Source organism: Plasmodium fragile (assembly GCF_000956335.1).
Source record: "Plasmodium fragile strain nilgiri unplaced genomic scaffold supercont1.63, whole genome shotgun sequence".
Taxonomy (NCBI): Eukaryota; Apicomplexa; class Aconoidasida; order Haemosporida; family Plasmodiidae; genus Plasmodium; species Plasmodium fragile.
The window spans coordinates 126,792-144,754 of NW_012192643.1; the positions used below are offsets into that span (position 1 = coordinate 126,792).

General features: G+C 40.9%; 5 protein-coding genes across 5 annotated transcripts; 2 read left to right on the forward strand and 3 right to left on the reverse strand.

The window, feature by feature from the left end:
• Window positions 1–784: 784 nt before the first annotated feature.
• AK88_04455 (uncharacterized protein) lies at window positions 785–2,497 on the reverse strand (the record flags this gene model as incomplete). Its single annotated transcript, XM_012482065.1, has 1 exon — window positions 785–2,497. One exon carries the CDS (start codon window positions 2,495–2,497, stop codon window positions 785–787), a length of 1,713 nt encoding a protein of 570 aa, XP_012337488.1.
• Window positions 2,498–3,314: 817 nt separating this feature from the next.
• AK88_04456 (uncharacterized protein) lies at window positions 3,315–4,581 on the reverse strand (the record flags this gene model as incomplete). The annotated part of the gene is made up of 2 exons (XM_012482066.1): window positions 3,315–3,479; window positions 4,444–4,581. The coding sequence occupies 2 exons, from the start codon at window positions 4,579–4,581 to the stop codon at window positions 3,315–3,317; spliced, it is 303 nt and encodes a 100-aa protein (XP_012337489.1).
• Window positions 4,582–5,762: 1,181 nt separating this feature from the next.
• On the reverse strand, window positions 5,763–10,807 carry AK88_04457 (uncharacterized protein; the record flags this gene model as incomplete). The annotated part of the gene is made up of 4 exons (XM_012482067.1): window positions 5,763–6,121; window positions 6,259–6,704; window positions 6,882–7,043; window positions 7,242–10,807. The coding sequence occupies 4 exons, from the start codon at window positions 10,805–10,807 to the stop codon at window positions 5,763–5,765; spliced, it is 4,533 nt and encodes a 1,510-aa protein (XP_012337490.1).
• A 2,124-nt stretch (window positions 10,808–12,931) lies between these two features.
• Window positions 12,932–13,720, forward strand: AK88_04458 (uncharacterized protein; the record flags this gene model as incomplete). Its single annotated transcript, XM_012482068.1, has 1 exon — window positions 12,932–13,720. One exon carries the CDS (start codon window positions 12,932–12,934, stop codon window positions 13,718–13,720), a length of 789 nt encoding a protein of 262 aa, XP_012337491.1.
• Window positions 13,721–16,544: 2,824 nt separating this feature from the next.
• AK88_04459 (uncharacterized protein) lies at window positions 16,545–17,855 on the forward strand (the record flags this gene model as incomplete). Its single annotated transcript, XM_012482069.1, has 2 exons — window positions 16,545–17,198; window positions 17,319–17,855. The coding sequence occupies 2 exons, from the start codon at window positions 16,545–16,547 to the stop codon at window positions 17,853–17,855; spliced, it is 1,191 nt and encodes a 396-aa protein (XP_012337492.1).
• Between the last annotated feature and the right edge of the window lie 108 nt (window positions 17,856–17,963).

Sequence of the window (17,963 nt, forward strand, 5' to 3'; positions counted from 1 at the left end):
ACAACGGGGGCCATTTTGATTACATACCGTGTTGGTATGAATGGAACGCAGGCTTGACAAATTAGTAACAGGTGTCCAATTTCGCGCAAAAGGGGGAAATGCCCCCCGACCAGTTCTGTTCACAGCACTCTTATAACTTCACAAATTTGAGCTCTTAAAAAAATTGCAAAGGTTAAATGGTATGTGTTCACATAAAATATACACCAATTTAGGACAGGCTTCCACCAAAAAAAAAAAAAAAAAAACCACATGCACGAGTTAATAACTTCGGTGGGGATAAACAAAAGCCCCCTTGTTTGAAACTTTTTCTAATTTTTGGTTCTTTAAAAATTTTAAGTTGGAACAAATTGAGAGAAAAAATTTTGCACTTAAAAAAAAAAAAAAAAAAAAATGGGTGGCATTGCGTAAAGGGTGCCAACCACAGAACATACTGGAGCGCACGTACGTACGCAAGTGCATCTACGATGGGCGCGGTGTGTCACATGGCTGAGTGCCCCCTGCGCATGTTTTATGGCCATAATTAAGGGTTCACGCAAATAATCACTTTTTTCGCCAAAAAATGAGGTTAAATGAGAAGGTACTTCCAACGTACACTATGTTTTAACACCTACTCCCCACGTAATACATCACGTTAATTACCATTGCGAAGGGGGCGGTACCCCGGTCTAGTGTAACTTCCCCATCCGTATTACCATAAAGGGAGTGTTTTGTCCCCTTCATACGAATTATTCTGTTTCCCTTTATTATTTTCCTCATCGCGCCTTCTCCAAGAGACCTGTCTATCTCACTTGGACATGGCCTCTAAATTTTTAACCTTCAACTTGTGGTACATCATGCGTCTCTGCGACTGCATATTTTTAATGGAGATGATTTTCCTGTTCATGCTTTGCATGGCATGTGGGTCGAGGGAAAAGAAAATCCTAACTTGGAGCTGCAGGCATTTAATAAAATCTACAAAGTCTAGATAAGAATTGAGATAATCAATGGGTCCATTTTTTAGGGACAATTCAATAAAGGGATAGTAATTCATATTACTGTTTTTTTTTCTCTGGTACAAATTATACAATGCCCCTCCCATTAGACCAAATAAATGTGCTAGCCACGCAATGTTGAAATGATTTCTTCTACAAAAAAGAAATACAAAATTGGTTAAAATGGACAGGTGGCATAGCTGCAGGGATGTCATCTTTAGGTATGGAAGAGGAAATAATGAGACGAAGACCTCATTTGGTTTAACTGTGGACAAAATGTACACAAGGCCCATAACAGCTCCAGATGCTCCTAGCAGTTGATTGCTTCTGTGTAAAAGAATATAGGGGACAGTCGAAACGATGGAAGATAAGGCATATATTTTCATGATATCCTTGTCTGTCATTTTTTTTTCCAACACGCTCGATTTATAATTAAAAAAAAAATAATAATTTGTTTTGTTCTCTTTAATTTCTGGACTCAACAGGGTGTTACTTATGGTATGGAATGCCCACATGTTAAATAAAAAATGAGGAAGAGTGATGTGGCTCATGGAGGCTGTAAAAATCGTGTGGTAATATTTTCTTCTAACATTTTCATATGAGCAGATAAAGTTCCTGCACATGAAGTGGAAAAGTTTTTTATTTCCTGCGACGTCACTTAGACGCCAACATAAAAACACAACTCCGTTGGCGAACAGAAATAAATTACACCCATTGAAAAGATCATTCCTGTAAAAGTTACTCACAATTAGATCTTTCATGTTTTTTTCCTCTCCCCCGATGCTACTTCGCTGGGGAGTGCCGTTGTTAGGGTGGCTTCGCCCACTGCCACTCCCGTCATGGTTATGTTGTTGGTCTCTCTGATTTCGGGCATAGGAAGATTGACCATATTGATCAGGTTTCCCCGTTTTACTACTTTCCTCCTTCCCGCTGCTTCGCTTAACGCGATTTATCTTTATTTCGTATGGGTCTTCCTCACATACGCTGCAAATTCTTGCATCACCTCTGTCGCTTGAGAGATGATCCTTTTTATGGGAAGCTTTTTGACCCTTCACCTTGTGGTCGTCATTTTCCCCCCTACATTCACCGTCCTGTTGCTTTAATTGTTGTCCATCCTTTCCCTGTGCACTAGAAAATATGTTCATCCATTTGATATACTCCATCATGGTTGTGCCAAACCCCCCCTCCCCACCGGTGTGCTCATCCTTGTATTTTGCATCATTCCGCGCGTCTTCGCCGCTGTGGTTGGAGGTGCTATTGGCGGTTCTGCTGGCGTTGGCGCGCAGCACATACACATGGTAAACATAGTCGCACGCAAAAAAGTATACGGAGCTGAAAATGATGAGTTGCAGCTTTTCCTTGAATTTTAAAAACTTCCCCCTATTTATTCTATCTTTTCTCTTGATGGCATTTGTCTGCACGCTTCTACTTTTGGCGAATCCATGCAAATGTCTGCTTCCCTTTACATGAAAAGTGTTCTTGTTCTTATAGTAGCTTGCTCTGAGGTATCTCCCAGCATTGAACATTTTTTTAAGTAGAGCATCTTTATAAAAAAAATCTGACGGTTCATGCGAGAAGGGAAGAAAAATGCATCTTGAGACTCCAAGGTGAAGGATAGGGACTTTGTGACACACAGCCCAAAAAACAAAAATAACATAAAAGGCAGCGCGGAAAGGGATGCTTAGGATAGAAAAGCGTTAAGCTTGCAGCATCTTAATGGTGGAGTGTACCTCAAATTACGCCCCTCTTTTTCCCCAAGTTTGAAGTAAACTGGGATAGAGTTTCTGCTGCTGGCTAAGCAGCAATCTCAGCATTTTTGAAAAAAATACCTGTGCACGCGGAAAAAGAACAACATTTTAGCCAACCTTTCAATTTACGTGTGCAAGCGCCATAGAAAAAATTGCATTCGCGGAAGGTTAGAATGACGTGGCATAACATAACGATAAAAAGGCTCTTGCAGAACATCCCAAATGTGCGCTTAGCAACGTGCGGGGCAGAGATACCGGGACAAAGCGGGGGAAGCCACCTTCTATGTGCACAATTTTTTCATCCCATAAAGAACGCCCTTTTTTTACAACAAAGAAGCATACATAACAATTAATTATGTTCCCGTCCTATTTTTCCTAGGTACGTCCGAACGTTTTAGCAGTTATAACCTCTACAAAATGAGAACCTTTGAGCAAGTTGACACCTAGAAGCAGATACGAATCAGAAGGTGTAGCAGGCAACATAAGTGCCAGCTTTGTAATGCCTTTTATGTTACTACCGCTATAATATGACACTGATTCTAATTTCATCTCATCGCTTTTTGTTATGTTGCGAAAGAGTATGCGCGCACAACATTTACAGTGGCATCACGGTGTTAAGCTGATTATCCCCAGTTGTCATGATTCGTTCCCCCTTTTTTTTTTTTAAGAGCAAAAGGTAAAAGTAGAAATAGTCACTGTGCACGATTTTGGTCCTTTTAGTTAAAACGTAAAAGCAGATGGGGAGAAGAAATTTGTTTTCCTTTTTATGTCTGCGTGTGAATATTACAAAATTAGTTCCCCATGGGGTGGTACATTTTTACGAGCTGTCGACGATCGTGGTGCAATTTGTGGTTAAAAATACTTCCGCTTTGGCAGCAATCGTTGTTCTTATCCAGACATACAGGATATCATTTGTGCTCAACTATATGTCCGCTAATTTTTAAAGATTTTGGAAAAATAGCGATATGCTCTTTTATTTTTAGTTGTGTTCTCGGAAAGCTCAAACCGAGACATGCATATATGCACACATTTAAAAATTAAGTTTGTACATGTTAAAAAAAAAAAAAACACAACAGGAAGTACGTTGTAAAAACGTTTGCATAAAATATATCTGCTAAGAAAAAAGGCTTTCCAAAAATGAGAAGTTCTTCATTTTTCGCTTTATCCGAATGTTCCTGCCATCATTACGAACTCATCAAGTGGTAACAAGTTTTAATTCTATTTTTTTAAATTATTTTTCTGCAATGGGATGCGTGGGTGTGGGGGAAAAACACAACATGAGGTAAACGAAAACCATGTTGCAAAAAACACACAACAAGCAGCAATGTTGCATTTGAAAATGTAGACAAATGCAAGTGCTTCCTCGAAACGTGGGAAAGCAGTTCGGTCTTTATAAAAATGTATTACAAATCTGCGGATGTTGCAATGGACTTTATCCAGGGGGTAGTAAAAAAGCAAAAAACCTGCGGACACCTTTGCGGATACTTTAAAAATGGTCTTGAACTAGCCAAAATAAGGAAAAAAAAAAAAAAAAAAAAAAAAAAAAAAATGTTCAGGTGAATTTTGCTAAAAAGCTGTTCTCGTGTGCAACGTAACAATGGACAGGACATGTTTTTAAAAGAGTGGCATAGCTGTCTGGGGTGCTGGTGAAGAAATGGTAAAACTAAATATGCTCGAGATATATGCAGAGCACAGGGAACTCATAATTGTCTCTTGCTCATTACGTAGTAGAAGGTGTATTTCCCGAAAAGGAAATTTCTGAGGAAACCGTATTTCACATTCGGGTGAAATTCCTTGGGGAGCTCAAAGGCAACTTTCTTTATTTCACAAATTTCATAGGGCACACTGACTTTGTTATTCATTATGTACTTTTGTTTTTAAGAACGTAAACACGAAAAAGGGGATACGGTTTCAAATGGGGGGTGGGCAGCAATTATTTCTTCTCGTTGTGTGAGAAAACATAAAGTTCTCATAAATGTTGTTAAAAAATCTCAATTTTCACAAAACTGGCCTATATTTCTTTGTTTACATTTTCCCCGCACAGTGTATAAAAATATACACACTTATGTAGGACCCTTTCAGGTGAATTTTGTGAACTTTGCGAATGTCCCCTTTTTGCGGTCAATTATTCATTCATAGGAGGGGAATGAAATTGGTGGGGGAAAATACATTACGGCGGTACAGCATTAAATGTGTTATCAGGTTTGTAAGTTTGTTAATAGAAAAGAAAAAAAGGAAAACATAAGTTTAAAATGTGCTAACTTAATAAAACGAAAAAAAAAAAAAAAAAAAAAAAAAAAGCAAAAACAATTCAAAATTAAGCAAAATGCGGAAAAATAAGCGAAACGAAAACTAAGAAAAAATTATCACTTGACATGGGGTACCTACGATTAAGTGCATAAACTGTTTTATTCGAAAACGTTGCGCTTTAAAAGGTTTCGCACATATGAATGGCACAATTTGAGGAGGAGCCCAAAGAAGGAAAAAGTATGAGAAAACATGATGACAACAAGGCACGCACTTTGTCGCCCAAATAACCATACGATAAATCATGCCGTGCAAAAAATTTAAGCATATGGGGCTATTCAAAAGGAGTGCGCCCAATGAGCTATGGATACAGGCGCGTGTGCACATAAATGTACATGCACACATATATACGCATGTGTGCCTTCAGCAGCCTGCTTATGCGTATATACACATGTGCGTGAAACTAAAAATAACATGTAAGGCATACTTCCATGAGGATGTTTCCCTTTTTTCCAATTTTGGCTGGACAAGGCACGGGGAAGGAGTTGCCGCTGACGGGGGGAGCCACATGGCCACACGTACATGTGCACCAATGTTGCGCAGATCAGTTTATTCGTGTAGCGATCAACCAGTTATCCAAGGAATCAATTTACTTATTTCTGTCTGCTCCTGGGTTGGCCATTTCGCACTGCTCGCAGGCAGACAACCGCGCTCTTGCATCGGTACTGGATACACTAACGTGTTTAATATCTATACCGCTACGCCACGACTTCATTGCTCCACTAACACCACTGTGTCACTGCGCATTTTCGACCTTCCTGAACCCTTTAAACACCTCGCTATTAGTGGGTGTGTCCAGTTCGCTGATGTCCTTTATGTTGTCATTCCATTTTATGGAGGCCTTGTTATTATGATTAATTCCTTTGTTAGAAATGGTGACAGTTGAAGACTTGGGTTGCTCAACCAAGTTTGTATTTACCTTTTTCGGTTTCTTCTTCGTTTTTTCGTATGCGTCAACATTCTCCTCCTCGGTGACTGTTACGTCGGACAAATCCTGGTGGAAACGAATTTTCCTTTTTTTCTTAATTACAATTCGTTTCCCTTCGTTCGTTTTAATCTCCTTCGTGTACATGACATTGTCCATTTTTTCTAAGACTGCGGGGTGAAGAGTGGAGAATGGGCAAGCGACTATGCAGTGAGGCGGAATAGAGTAGCACACTGAAGGTAAAAAAGAAAAAAAGGCAACCCCCTAACTGGGCACATATGAGGGCACGGAATGCTGGGGCACTTACTCTGTTTCCTTCTGTGCTCGCCCTCTAAGTCTGCGGGGTACTCGCCCTTTTTCAAGGCACCTTCATTATAAGGCCCACCAACAGTGTGATGATTCCTCTTGGACAATTTTGTATTTTCAAGTTCTGTGAACGGTTCATACATGGTGTTTTTAATTCTCTTCTTGGAGCTGGTGTTACTGCTTGTGCTGCTATCTGACTCGAAGTCACTCAACTTCATATGTCCTAATGTTTTGTCAAATAGCAGTTTCTTCCTTCGTAGTAGTTGGCGCTCTCTTTCTAACTCTAGCTTTTCTCTGTTTGTAAGTTCATTGTTAAATTCCTTCCCCTTGTAGGTGAACTTTTTTAAAAATATGTCTTCCTCCAATTGTTCCATTTCTTGTTTGTGCTTAAGTTTGACAACTTCATTGTCGCTGTTGTACTCTTCGTTGTTTATGAATTCGTTAAGTCTGAGAAGTGGTGTGTGGGGAGGGAGTGGATAAAGTGGGCAGCACGGGATACTAATTGAGGGATCAGTCGTGGGTGCCTATTGAGTGAATCCACGGAACACCCCTCCCTTGCGCTGCAATTTGCACCGTCTCAACCACCTCAAGGATGTTCAGTTATATATGCAGCAAAAGACCTACCCCTCGCTGTTGTACTGTTCGTCATCATCGGAGTCATCCGCCTGGTCCTTCTTCCTCTTTAGCAGCTGCGCCTTCTTCCTTTCTTCCGGGTCTTCAATATTTTCGTCGTCACTCTCCTCTGCTTCTAACTCGAACACCTGCTTCATCTTGCCGTCCCGTAGCCTTTGCATAAAAAAAAAAAAAAAAAAAGGAAAATACAAATTTAGTGCGCCATCGTGCATTTAACGCAGCTTACAGCCGATTGTACGTAGTGTACTGTCCGCATGTATCCAAAACGCACAAGATGTGGGAGTACAAACAGGATTTGCAAATTGCCCTCAAACGTGAATTGCAAAACTATCGCTTCGTCCTTCTGTGTACCTTTTCTTTTCCTTTGCCAATTGTTCCTTTAAAGCCTCATATAGGGGGTTGTTCGTTTTGTCTGCCTGTTCGTTCTTGGACTCATCTTCCTTTGTGTGTTCACTTTCCTTTTCGTCATCGTGGCCATCGTCGTCGCCGCCATCATCAGCGTCGTAATCGATGTCGTCTACCCCAGGAACATGTTTCTTTTTTAGTTTTTTTATTTGCACACTTCCGTCTTGCTGCTCACCATGATCGTCTTGAGCCCCATCATGGTCCTTAACCCAGTCAGGATTGTTACTGGAAGTGGAGAACTCTTGGTTGGCCTGCTGCCCCTCCTGCTCAGTGGACCCACTTGGTGCACAATCTTTTCCATTTGTTTGGTCCACGTGGGATCCCTTATTCTTGTCATTATCCTCCTGCCTGTCATATATCTCATTAATCGCTTCGTCGTCTAATACTCTCTTATTTTTTTTTTTTATTTTAATGTATTCTGTGTCTTCTTTTTCACTGTCTAGAGGGGGTTCTTTACTCGGTTGTTCCTCCTTTTGCTTTGCGTCAACGCTTCTGCTTAGTTCTCCTGCGGTGGACATATCCTTTTCTGTTTCTTCGCTCTCCCTTTTTTTAATCGCCTCCACATTTTTGCTGACTTTTTCTCTACTCAGAAAGGACGTCAGTTTTAGCTGTTTAGAGTCCTCATTGGAACAGAACTTTTTAATTTTTTTGGTGAGAAAATCGTTTTTCTTTTTGCTGTCAATTATTTTTATTTCGATGGGCAATGCGGCGGCATGTTCACCCGGTTCGTTGGGGGCGAGGGGGGGAGATTCCTCTTGTTGGGCAGCGTCACATTTGGAGTTCCCGTCCTGTGGCGCGTCTACCTGCATCGCGTCTACCATCATCGGGTCCATGTTCACCGCCTCTATCGTCACCGGTTCTATCTTCACCGCGTCAATCATCACCGGTTCTGTCTTCACCTGGTCTATGTTCACCGGCTCTATCTTGACAGGGCCCATCTTCACCGCTGCTCCCTTTTGCGCGTCCCCCCTGGTGAGGGAGAACTGGTTGCTCTCGAAGCTCAACAACTCGTCCTCATCGTCACGTAACAAATTGGCCATATTGAAAATGCCAAAGTTGTTCAATTTGTTTTGCTCATTCCACAACTCCTGATATGGCTCTAGCAGCCAGGGATGTGTATTCAAAGAAAAACTGACGGGTAGATTATCACTATTTTTAATAATTTTAACAAGGCCATAATTTTCAGCGTAGATTCTTCTTTTATTATATTCTAGCTTTTTGGTGATGCTTGGAAATTGCAAAAAGTAATTTATTAAGATATTTTTCTCGTCTATATTTCCTGGTGGCTTGATATAAACGAGCTGATTATTATTGGACTTGTAGAACTCATGTATATTAGGGTTTGAATATTTTGGCCCTTCTCCAAAATACTGGGCAGCTGATTCGAGTAGAGAATACACGTTGTAAATTTTTTTTTCATCTTTTTCTTTTTTTTTTTTTTTCATTTCTTCTAATGCTTTTTTTTTTTTTTCTTCATCTTCGAGAATTTTTTTGTGAACCATTTCATTATCGTCTGTGTGTTTATTGTTTTTTTTTTTTTCATCATTTTCTTCCCCTTCTGGTTGCTCCTCCTCATTTATTTCATTTTTTTTTGTACTCATTTGTGCAGCCACTTCACCTTTGCGCATACTGGCCTCACCACTTTTATTTGCTACATCTGTCTTTTGGGATTTTTTTAATAATTTTAATTTTTCCCAAGGATTTCCAACTTTTTCTCTTATTGGTTCATTTTTTTTTTTATTGATGTGAGAGAACATGGGGTGCAAATTGAATCCTCTAATGTCTGGAGAGAGATCATTTGGAAGAGCGTACACATTTGGGGCCTGCTCTTGAATGTAATTCATGGAGATACATAAATTAAGGTAAAAGAACAGTTCCCTCCTTTTTACCGGATCTAGGATGTTCAATTCTTTTATTTTGTCGTTGTTTTCTGAGATGGACGATAGGTCGAATATATTTTTCCTCACGTAGGAGATGTACTCCTTGACTAATTTCACTTGTTGTGTGCAGAGCGCAGCGAGGTGGTCCACTATTATTTGGTCCTTTTTCTTGGTGAATATATTCTCCAGGAGGGTGTTCACCGGGCCAGCTCCCTTTTCTGAGGCGACCCCTCCGCCTCCGTTTTCCGCAACGCCGGTCACATTTTCGGAAGCGCTCGCAACATTTTCAGGCACACTAGTCACAATTTCTGGAACACTCATCACATTTTCATGATCGCCCCCCACGTTCGTTGCTTTTCCCTCAAGGCCCATTTTCCCCAACGTGGTGAAGCAGCTAATTATGCTTCGGCGCCTGTTCCTTGTCAACCTGTCGAACCAGAAAACCTCGAGGTTCTTCAAATCCTCCCTGCTGGTATTGTCAATGATTATGTTGTGTTGGTTCAGGAACACCTCCCTTTTGTACTGGGGAATAATTACCTTCAAGCTTTCAATTATGAACTCCTCAATGTCGTATTCCTTCTTATGGAAGGACATGCAAATTAGCTTTAATTTCACTTTGTCTTCATCTGGCTTGATGTCCTCCATCAGTTTGGAGTTTTTCATTTTCTTTTTTCTGTCCTTCACTTGTGCCGAGTCGTCTTCATCTTTATCTCCCTTAAATTCGTTACCCTTTAATTCGCTCTTCTTTTGGGTAGTCTCTCGTGCCTTTTTCTTTCTTCGGGACTTCTTCCTCTTTTTCTCCTCGTCGCTCTCTCCTTGGGAGAGCTCGTCTTCCTCGTCTGGTTCACTGCCCGAGTGGTCATCGGAGTTGTATCCCCCGTAATCATCGTCTTCTTCCTCCTCTTCATCTTGGTCCTGATCATCGCCGTAGCTCACATCGGAGTTGGCGCCGTGCTTCTTGTCCTCTTTGGCCTTTTTGTTCTGCTTTTTTTTCTTCTTCATCTCCTTCTGGCTTTTTTTGCCCCCTTGCCCTGCTTCCCCCCCAGGGGCCGTTTCGTGTCCATAGTCATCAGGCGGGTAATTTCCATCGTCATCCTCCTTCCCCTGCCCTTCATGTGCGACACTCTTTACGATAAAATTCTTTTTACTAATTTTATGAACCTTATTCTGTTCATCCGCCTCCTGAGTGTCACTTTCATCACTGCATTTTTTCAACCTTCTCAATTTTTTTTTTTTCTTTTTTAACCCATTTTCATCATTATTACCGCTGGGGTACTGCTCCGGTTCCTCAGCTTCCGGAGGGACATCATCCCCATTTGCTGCGTTCATGTTTGGAACGGCATGTGTCTCATCACTGTCCTCATTGCTGGCCTTTTCTGATGCCCCTTCGGGTACTGTGCGGTGCTTTGAGTCATCCTCCGCCCCTGCGTCGGTAGCTGCATCGGATGCTGCCTCCGCTGTATCACCTCCACCGTCGCACTGAACATTTTCCTTCACATTGGCGTATGCGTTGTTTTCAGTCCCCTGTTCTTCATGTCCTTCGTTGTCCTGCCTCCCTTCTCCATCCTCATCTTCACTGTCTTCTTCATAGGAAAATTTTTTTTTTTTTTTTTTTATATTTAAAATGTTCATATTGTGTTGGAAGTGTCTACAGTGCTTTCCCGTAAAAGTGGTGGAAGAAAATGTCTTAGGACATTTTTAGTGAAGCAAGGAATGTGTCCCTGTTTCGCTTATTCGTCTGACATAGGCACAGGGGGTGGGTGAAGGATAGCCACAGCTTGAATTGATGTCTGTGCAGTGAGCTTTTGCAGAATATTCAAATCAAACTAGTATTGCCGTAACCGCAGGTTTGCGTGGGGGTAGCCGTTATGAATATGTGTGGAATTCGTGTCTAGTTTCGCACGGGGTGATTTGAAGGATGTGCTTCCTGTCGGAGACAGATCTAGTTGAGTGGGTATGCGTGTACTCTATCTCGTATACATCTTCACATGTGCATCCGTGTGACTAGCTCCACGCACACTCTCGTTTGTATACAATGCGGTGTGGTAAAATAAGCCAAGTGTAAATAGCTTTTAAGTCAAAAGAGACATACGCTTAATTCTATATTTTGGGGCAAAACAAAAGGGAAGGAGAACACATAAAATAAAATGAACATTTAGGTGGATAGTCTTTTATAGTTATATCATACCAAATCTTAGTCCTCCCATTTTTCTCTCTCTCTTTTTTTTTTTTTTTTTTTTTTTTTTTTTTTCAAAATTGTAAATGATGATACATTAAATGGCTAAAAAAAAAAAAAAAAAAAAAAAAAAAAAAGATTTTCACATAAATTGAATGGAAGTATATATAACAAGTGTTTATCTTAATTTCAAATGAGAAAAGTGTGTACGTCAGAAGTGAATGGCCATTTTTTTTTTTTTTGTATGATATCATTTTCGGGGAAATGGCACAAGGTGGGGTATATGAAAAGCGGTACTCGCGTATTATGTATGCAGATTTTGGTGTGCTTAATTTTGGAAAAAAAAAAAAAAAAAGAGGGGGGGAATGATTTGTTTTACTTGGCGGCGCTGGGGTTGGCTGGCCCACCGTTTGTTCGTCCGCTTGTTTGCTAACCCGTTCGCTTCCCTTTTTTTTTTTTCACTACTACATGGGGGGGACATGTTTGCCCAAGGGGCATTCGCCTTGGGGATCCCGGATACGGTCGCGGGTGAAATAAATGCAGTGGGGAAAATTGCTTTTGTGCAGCGATGGGAGTCACCAGCGTTTCCCCGTCCGATTTGTGCTAAGCATTTTGCAAGTAGGCATTCGCAATGAAAGTTATCACACGATGGTGGTGTGTATATATGGCATTCATCGAGCGATGAAATAACGTTAAGTTACATTTGTTCAGTTCTTTCTCTTCACCAGATAGGCCGTTCCCCTCTCGTCAAGGTTTTACACCTGAGTAGATATGCAGTCGGGTGTGTTCCCCTGTTGCACCAGCCCCAACTGCGCGTGTAACTGAAAAGCGGTACCATAGATGCATATGCCCAAGTGCATACATACGAAGATACCTCTTTGCCTGGAGGTGCACAAGGGGCGAAGCATGCCAAACGGGGGATAACTCACAAAATGGGATATTTTTGCTCATGCGTTTTTTTTGTTCCGAAAATGAAAAATCCTGAAAAGGAATATCCTGCTGCTTCCTCCTACGTTTGAATAATAAAAAAAAAAAAAAAAAGTGGTAAAGAATGATGTGCCAACAGGAGCCACCATTTTAATCAGCCTGAATCTTGTACAAGCCGTTTTTCCTAATCGATTTTTCAACCCCACTCGAGGCATTCACTTCATGTGGCCTCTTCCCCACATGTAGGGAGTTCTCACTATGCTTGCCATGCGCAAAGTGTGGATAAGGCATTCATATTAGGTTAGGATAACTGGAAGCATTGCAAGTACACAGAATATAAGCTGGTAGAGGAGTAGCAGCATGCAGCACTCACTTTACGTCAGGGCTGAATCTCCTAGAGGTAGAAGCGGCAGACGGGTGTAAAAAAGCATACACTGTGGTATAATCCTGTGGGGGTCTACCAGACGCAGGTCCGTGATTACTCCCCTCGGCCATGCGCTGCTCACCTCAAAATAGCTAAGTAATAAACGTGCCCCCCCAAATGAAAAGGCATACACACGAAGAGTGAGAGACCTAGGAATGGCATGGAACAGGTGGATAACCAATCTCACCAACTAGAACACACAAAACAATAAATACATTAATTAAAAATAATGCAGCTGCGGAAATGTGTAATCACATGGTGCGTAGTCCTACTAACGTCACATCTAAAGGGCAATTTTGTGAAATGCAAAAGTTTAAAATATAGTAATCCATTTGGCCAGAATACATCATGGGGGAGCAGACTGCAGAACAACACTAATAGCTCAAAGAATAAGCTAAAAAGGGCGGTAGCAAATGGTATGATATTACCCCAAATGAAGAAAAGTAATACACACAAGAACATGAACAGGGTTACAAATCGACTATGCACGATTAATCCACACAATAATCGCTCCAACATGTGTAGCTTGGAACCATCCAAAAGCGTTAAGAAACACATGAGGACAAAGTACAACATGGGGAATGCAAACTACAGAATACAGAAGGAGTTACATAACTTCCTGAATAACCCCCCTATTAATTGCACCCTAGATGTACACCCAAATAATATCCGCATCTGGATTGTGAAATATGTAGGACTGGAAAATAGTATATACGCTAATGAAGTTTACAAACTTAAGATAATATTTCCAGATGATTATCCTTTGAAGCCCCCCATTGTATACTTTTTACAGAAGCCACCTAAACATACTCATGTGTATTCTAATGGAGACATATGTTTAAGCCTCCTCGGTGATGACTACAACCCTAGTTTGTCCATTTCGGGCTTAGTCCTATCCATCATATCGATGTTATCTTCTGCTAAGGAAAAAAAATTGCCCATTGACAACTACACACATGCGGATGCGAAACCAGGGAGCAGCCAGAACAGTTTTCTCTACCATGATGATAAGTGTTGAGGGTGGACATGCGGCTCGTGCGTTTGGAGCAGTCCGTCTGCATGTATACGTGAATGCGTTTTTTTTTTTTTTTTTTTTTTTTTTTTTAAATATTGTGATCCATTTGAAACATCACCCTTTTATGTGTCAAAACGAGTTTGTTTTGGGGTAGCTACGGGCTTCTCCATCACCACACAGGCATTCCCGATGGGTAATTTTGTACCCATCTGGTGGATGTACATAATATGCGCATATTTTTGGCACCTCTGCCAATTCTGCGTCTTTTTTCTTTTTTGAAACGTCGCGTAGTTCAGTTCATTTACTACTTACACGCACAACCGACTTGTGCTCGTTTGCGGAGGCCACTGGGGTTTGTTCAAACTCAGTCGTTTTCATATTTTGCAACGCGAAGTAGCCACAAGAGCGTCTTAAAAAATCGCTATTTACGTGAATACAGAAGCTTATATGTATAACCCTTATCCATTTTGTTAACAAAATAATTGTTGAATATAACGTCATGTAATGAACTAACGAGCTGCATGTAGATGTTGTAGTAAGGAACAAAAATGGCGTAGTTCAGGGAGCGCGGGGGGGTTTGTGTTCCCCTTTTGCACATCTGCCCTATTTCGTTCCCTGCCTTTGTTCTTTTTTTTGAGTGCACGCCTGTGTGCATTTGTAAGAAGCACATTTGGCACAATTTTTTTCACACTCATTTTTTTTTTTTTTTTTTTTAAAGAACGAAATGGGGAATAAATCGCCGTGGAGCAAACAACACTGGTGCTAATTCGTTGTTAGTTTAGCGCTGCTTCCAAAGGGGTAGCAGAAAAATAACAGAAGCATTCAACGAATGAACAAAGTGAAATGCCAAATTAAGCCAAGCGAACGGGAAAAGTCAAAATAAAATACTCATCACATACCGATTTGTGGGATTTTCCTTGTTGCCATTTATTATGTGTCTACTCGTTTCTGTCAACTTGAGTTAAGCACAGTGCACACAAAACACACACGAAAAAAACAAAAAAGAAAACCTCCCCCAATTGCAAATATTTACCCATAAAATGGGTGTAAAGACAGGGTATAATTAAAAATGTTCCAATGTTGAAACAAGGCAAGGCGGAATATTGCCAATTAAATGTAACTCTTTTCAAGAAAAAGCATTGAACACACACCTTGCCGTTTTAATTATGTTTGCACATGTCTTTCTGATTATTTTGCCTCTCTACAGAATAGCAGTTGTCCCAAGGCGGACAGTCGAGTTGGCTGAAAAATGCCGCCTAGAAATTACGCGTGTGGGGGGCAATCAGTTAATACACACATGCAAATGTTAAAGTGGAGAAAGTGAAATACCCACTGCAAAATGCATTTTTTGCAAAACAAGTTATAGTTGTAAATGGCCGCGTACAAAACAGCTTTTTTTTTTTTTAGCTGCATTCGCTCGATGTTTTTTTTTTTTTTTTTTTTTCCCATGTGCAGGCAATATTTTGGCATATTTTTGCACACCCGCATGATCTGTTCATGCAATTTGCAATAACGTTTTTTTTTGTTTTTTTTTTTCTGTTCATCCATTTCGTCATACAGTTGTGATGTAACATTAGAGTTGTCAGGACAAGTCAATAGCGCAGCTTCACTTCCCATTTTTGTTAACCTACCTCGTTGCGAATAAGTGGGTACATCGTTTGGCACACATGGCAAAAACGAATTTATGACGCGGTGTGCACCTGCGTTTTGTACATTCGTATTTTCGAACGCGAGTATTTTCTGGCATGGAGTTTGAAAATGGACATGGGGCAGCATTCGTAAATCCGTGTCAAGAGTGATTGTATGTGCGTACTCATGGGAATGTTTGCGAAATTGTATATATATGTGTATACATAATTGCAATTGTAATTGCAAATTTAAGTACGAGTTTGTACGTATGCGAATATGCACATGCACGCTGCTTCACGCCTATACGAATATATGCACTACGCATTCATGCAGCGATTCCCCCGTCTGCACATGTTCGTATGCGACCCCCTTCTCGCCCCCTTCGCCATTTTTTAAAAAATATATTCACTTAAGAAACGTTTGTGCAAAATATATCGCTTCGTTTTCTATATTTTTTCCTATTTTGAAAATATTAAATGTGTATAAAGGCAGTTTAGTCCTGTCCCCGCCTTTCCCCCACAATTTGTTTTTTCCCGGTGTTGTACGTTTTTTTGTTTTTAACATCTAATTTTGCCGCACTGTATCAGCAATTTGATATTGTTCGCGCGGTTGCATTGCAAAAATGTTTATTACAACAGGTACTGCGTTGGAGTAGACACCAAAACAGTTCCCCGCTCCTGCATGCATCACACCTGCACGTAAAGACAAAAAAAAAAAAAAAAAATCGGATAAATCGTGATCTCCTTGTCTTTATTCTGGCTACAATTCGACCATTTTGTTCACCCGTTTTGTAATGAAAAATTCCCCTTAATGTACCCGCGCTTTATTCCTGAAACAGAACATCTGCGCGAAGCTGCATTTTATGCACACAGGTTGCCGACGCCTTTGCGCCGCTCACTGCCATGTTTAGCAGCTGAAGGAAGAACCAAAGGGAAAACATACAACAAAACAGAAACGTAAACAGTGGTGACTGTGTGGTCGTGCTGCATCGATAAGAAGCAGAGGAAACGTGAAAAGAAATAGAAACACAACAATAACGTATCACTGCGCCCAATCTACAGCCCCACCCACGTTGCACAAACTGTATCGCGCAAACGCAGCTGTACAGGTACACACTCTTATCCGATCAGACACGTTGCCTCAGGCACAGTATCACATTCCTCCACTACCAAAGCGCTCCCACACCCCAATCGCAAACATGTTTCCGGATACGTCGAACAACTATGAAAAATTGAACAAGGTGGACAAAAGTTTTGACTCAACAAATGACACGGCGCCTGGCAGCGTAAGTAGGCTGTACACCATAGATGGTTACACGAGCGAAAGCATAGGAATTACACAGCCTCAGTACAAGGAATATTATAGTTACCCAAATGCCATAGTTCAAGAGTATGATAGTAAGAGTAACACTCCTTCGATGAACTTCGGGTGTCCAGGAAACCCATTCAGTTGCAAGCCCCCCAATGCAAAGGTATTTATTCGAAGAGTAGAAAATAAAAAACGGAAAGAGTGCAATAAAAAGTGCAGTTCCTTGAATAGTTCCTTTTCTCAAGACATTAATCCGTATGTAGTGTACCCAAGTAATTCCATTAATGAAAATAACATGGGGGAGTTTACTTATACTATGCCCCTTAGCGATACAGATACAAAAGTTCCCTTTGGAGGAAAATATGTAGCTGACAAGAACAGCAGATTGACGTATGCCTATTTGTCAGATGACCTAAACTATTCGCTGAATGGCCAACTCATGAATTTTGACAATACCTACATGAATATTCCTCTTTGCGTCCGCGAGTCCTTCCAGTACAGCGACCCGTGCAACATCATCAACGGGGTATATCCCTTGCACCAGGTAAGGAGCGCTCAGAGCGATGCGGTCCATTACGGCACCGTTGCATGGCCTTCTCACCATGTCTCACACATGTTACCCACCCCCCCACACTGCATGGTTTTAACTTGCCTCTTCCCGCAGGGCGGCGAGTTTCACCTAAACAACATCCTTCCCCAAGAGATGGATGTGAAATGCCACATAACCCCCAAGGACGTGATCAGATATATCCATAATTTCATAAAGTACATTTTTAAAGTCATCAAATTAGCCTTTGCAAAAATAAAAAGGGACCTCAACACGAAGGAAATTTATTTCGATCCGACCATGCCACCCGTGCACGAAATGGACATTGATTGTGAAGTGTGCAGAAAAAAGTATGGTGACATTTTACTGAATAACCATCAAAGAGATTGCATAAGCTTCTTTGAAGGGGTTGATGAGTCTCGTACCATTTTTAGCAAGATATGGGATATCATAAACAACTGGTTAGATGGTAAGGACACTAATAAGATGGACTTCTTCAAAGACAGGGAACAGATCAAAGAGATGCTCCAACAAAACAGCAAACAGTTTGAGGAGGTGTATTACAAACTGGGCATCTTTCCTAAGGATGAGAATGGGAAAATTGAGTTGCCCCAATTTAGCAACTTTGACAGACACAGTGTTGTGTTGATGTGAGGAGTTCTCATTTGGGTGAATTATTTGGAGCGCGGGCAGGTGCGCAGCCTAGATGACCCATTTTACCACGTCAATAGAATGGTCTTCCCCAATTTTTTTTTTTTTTTT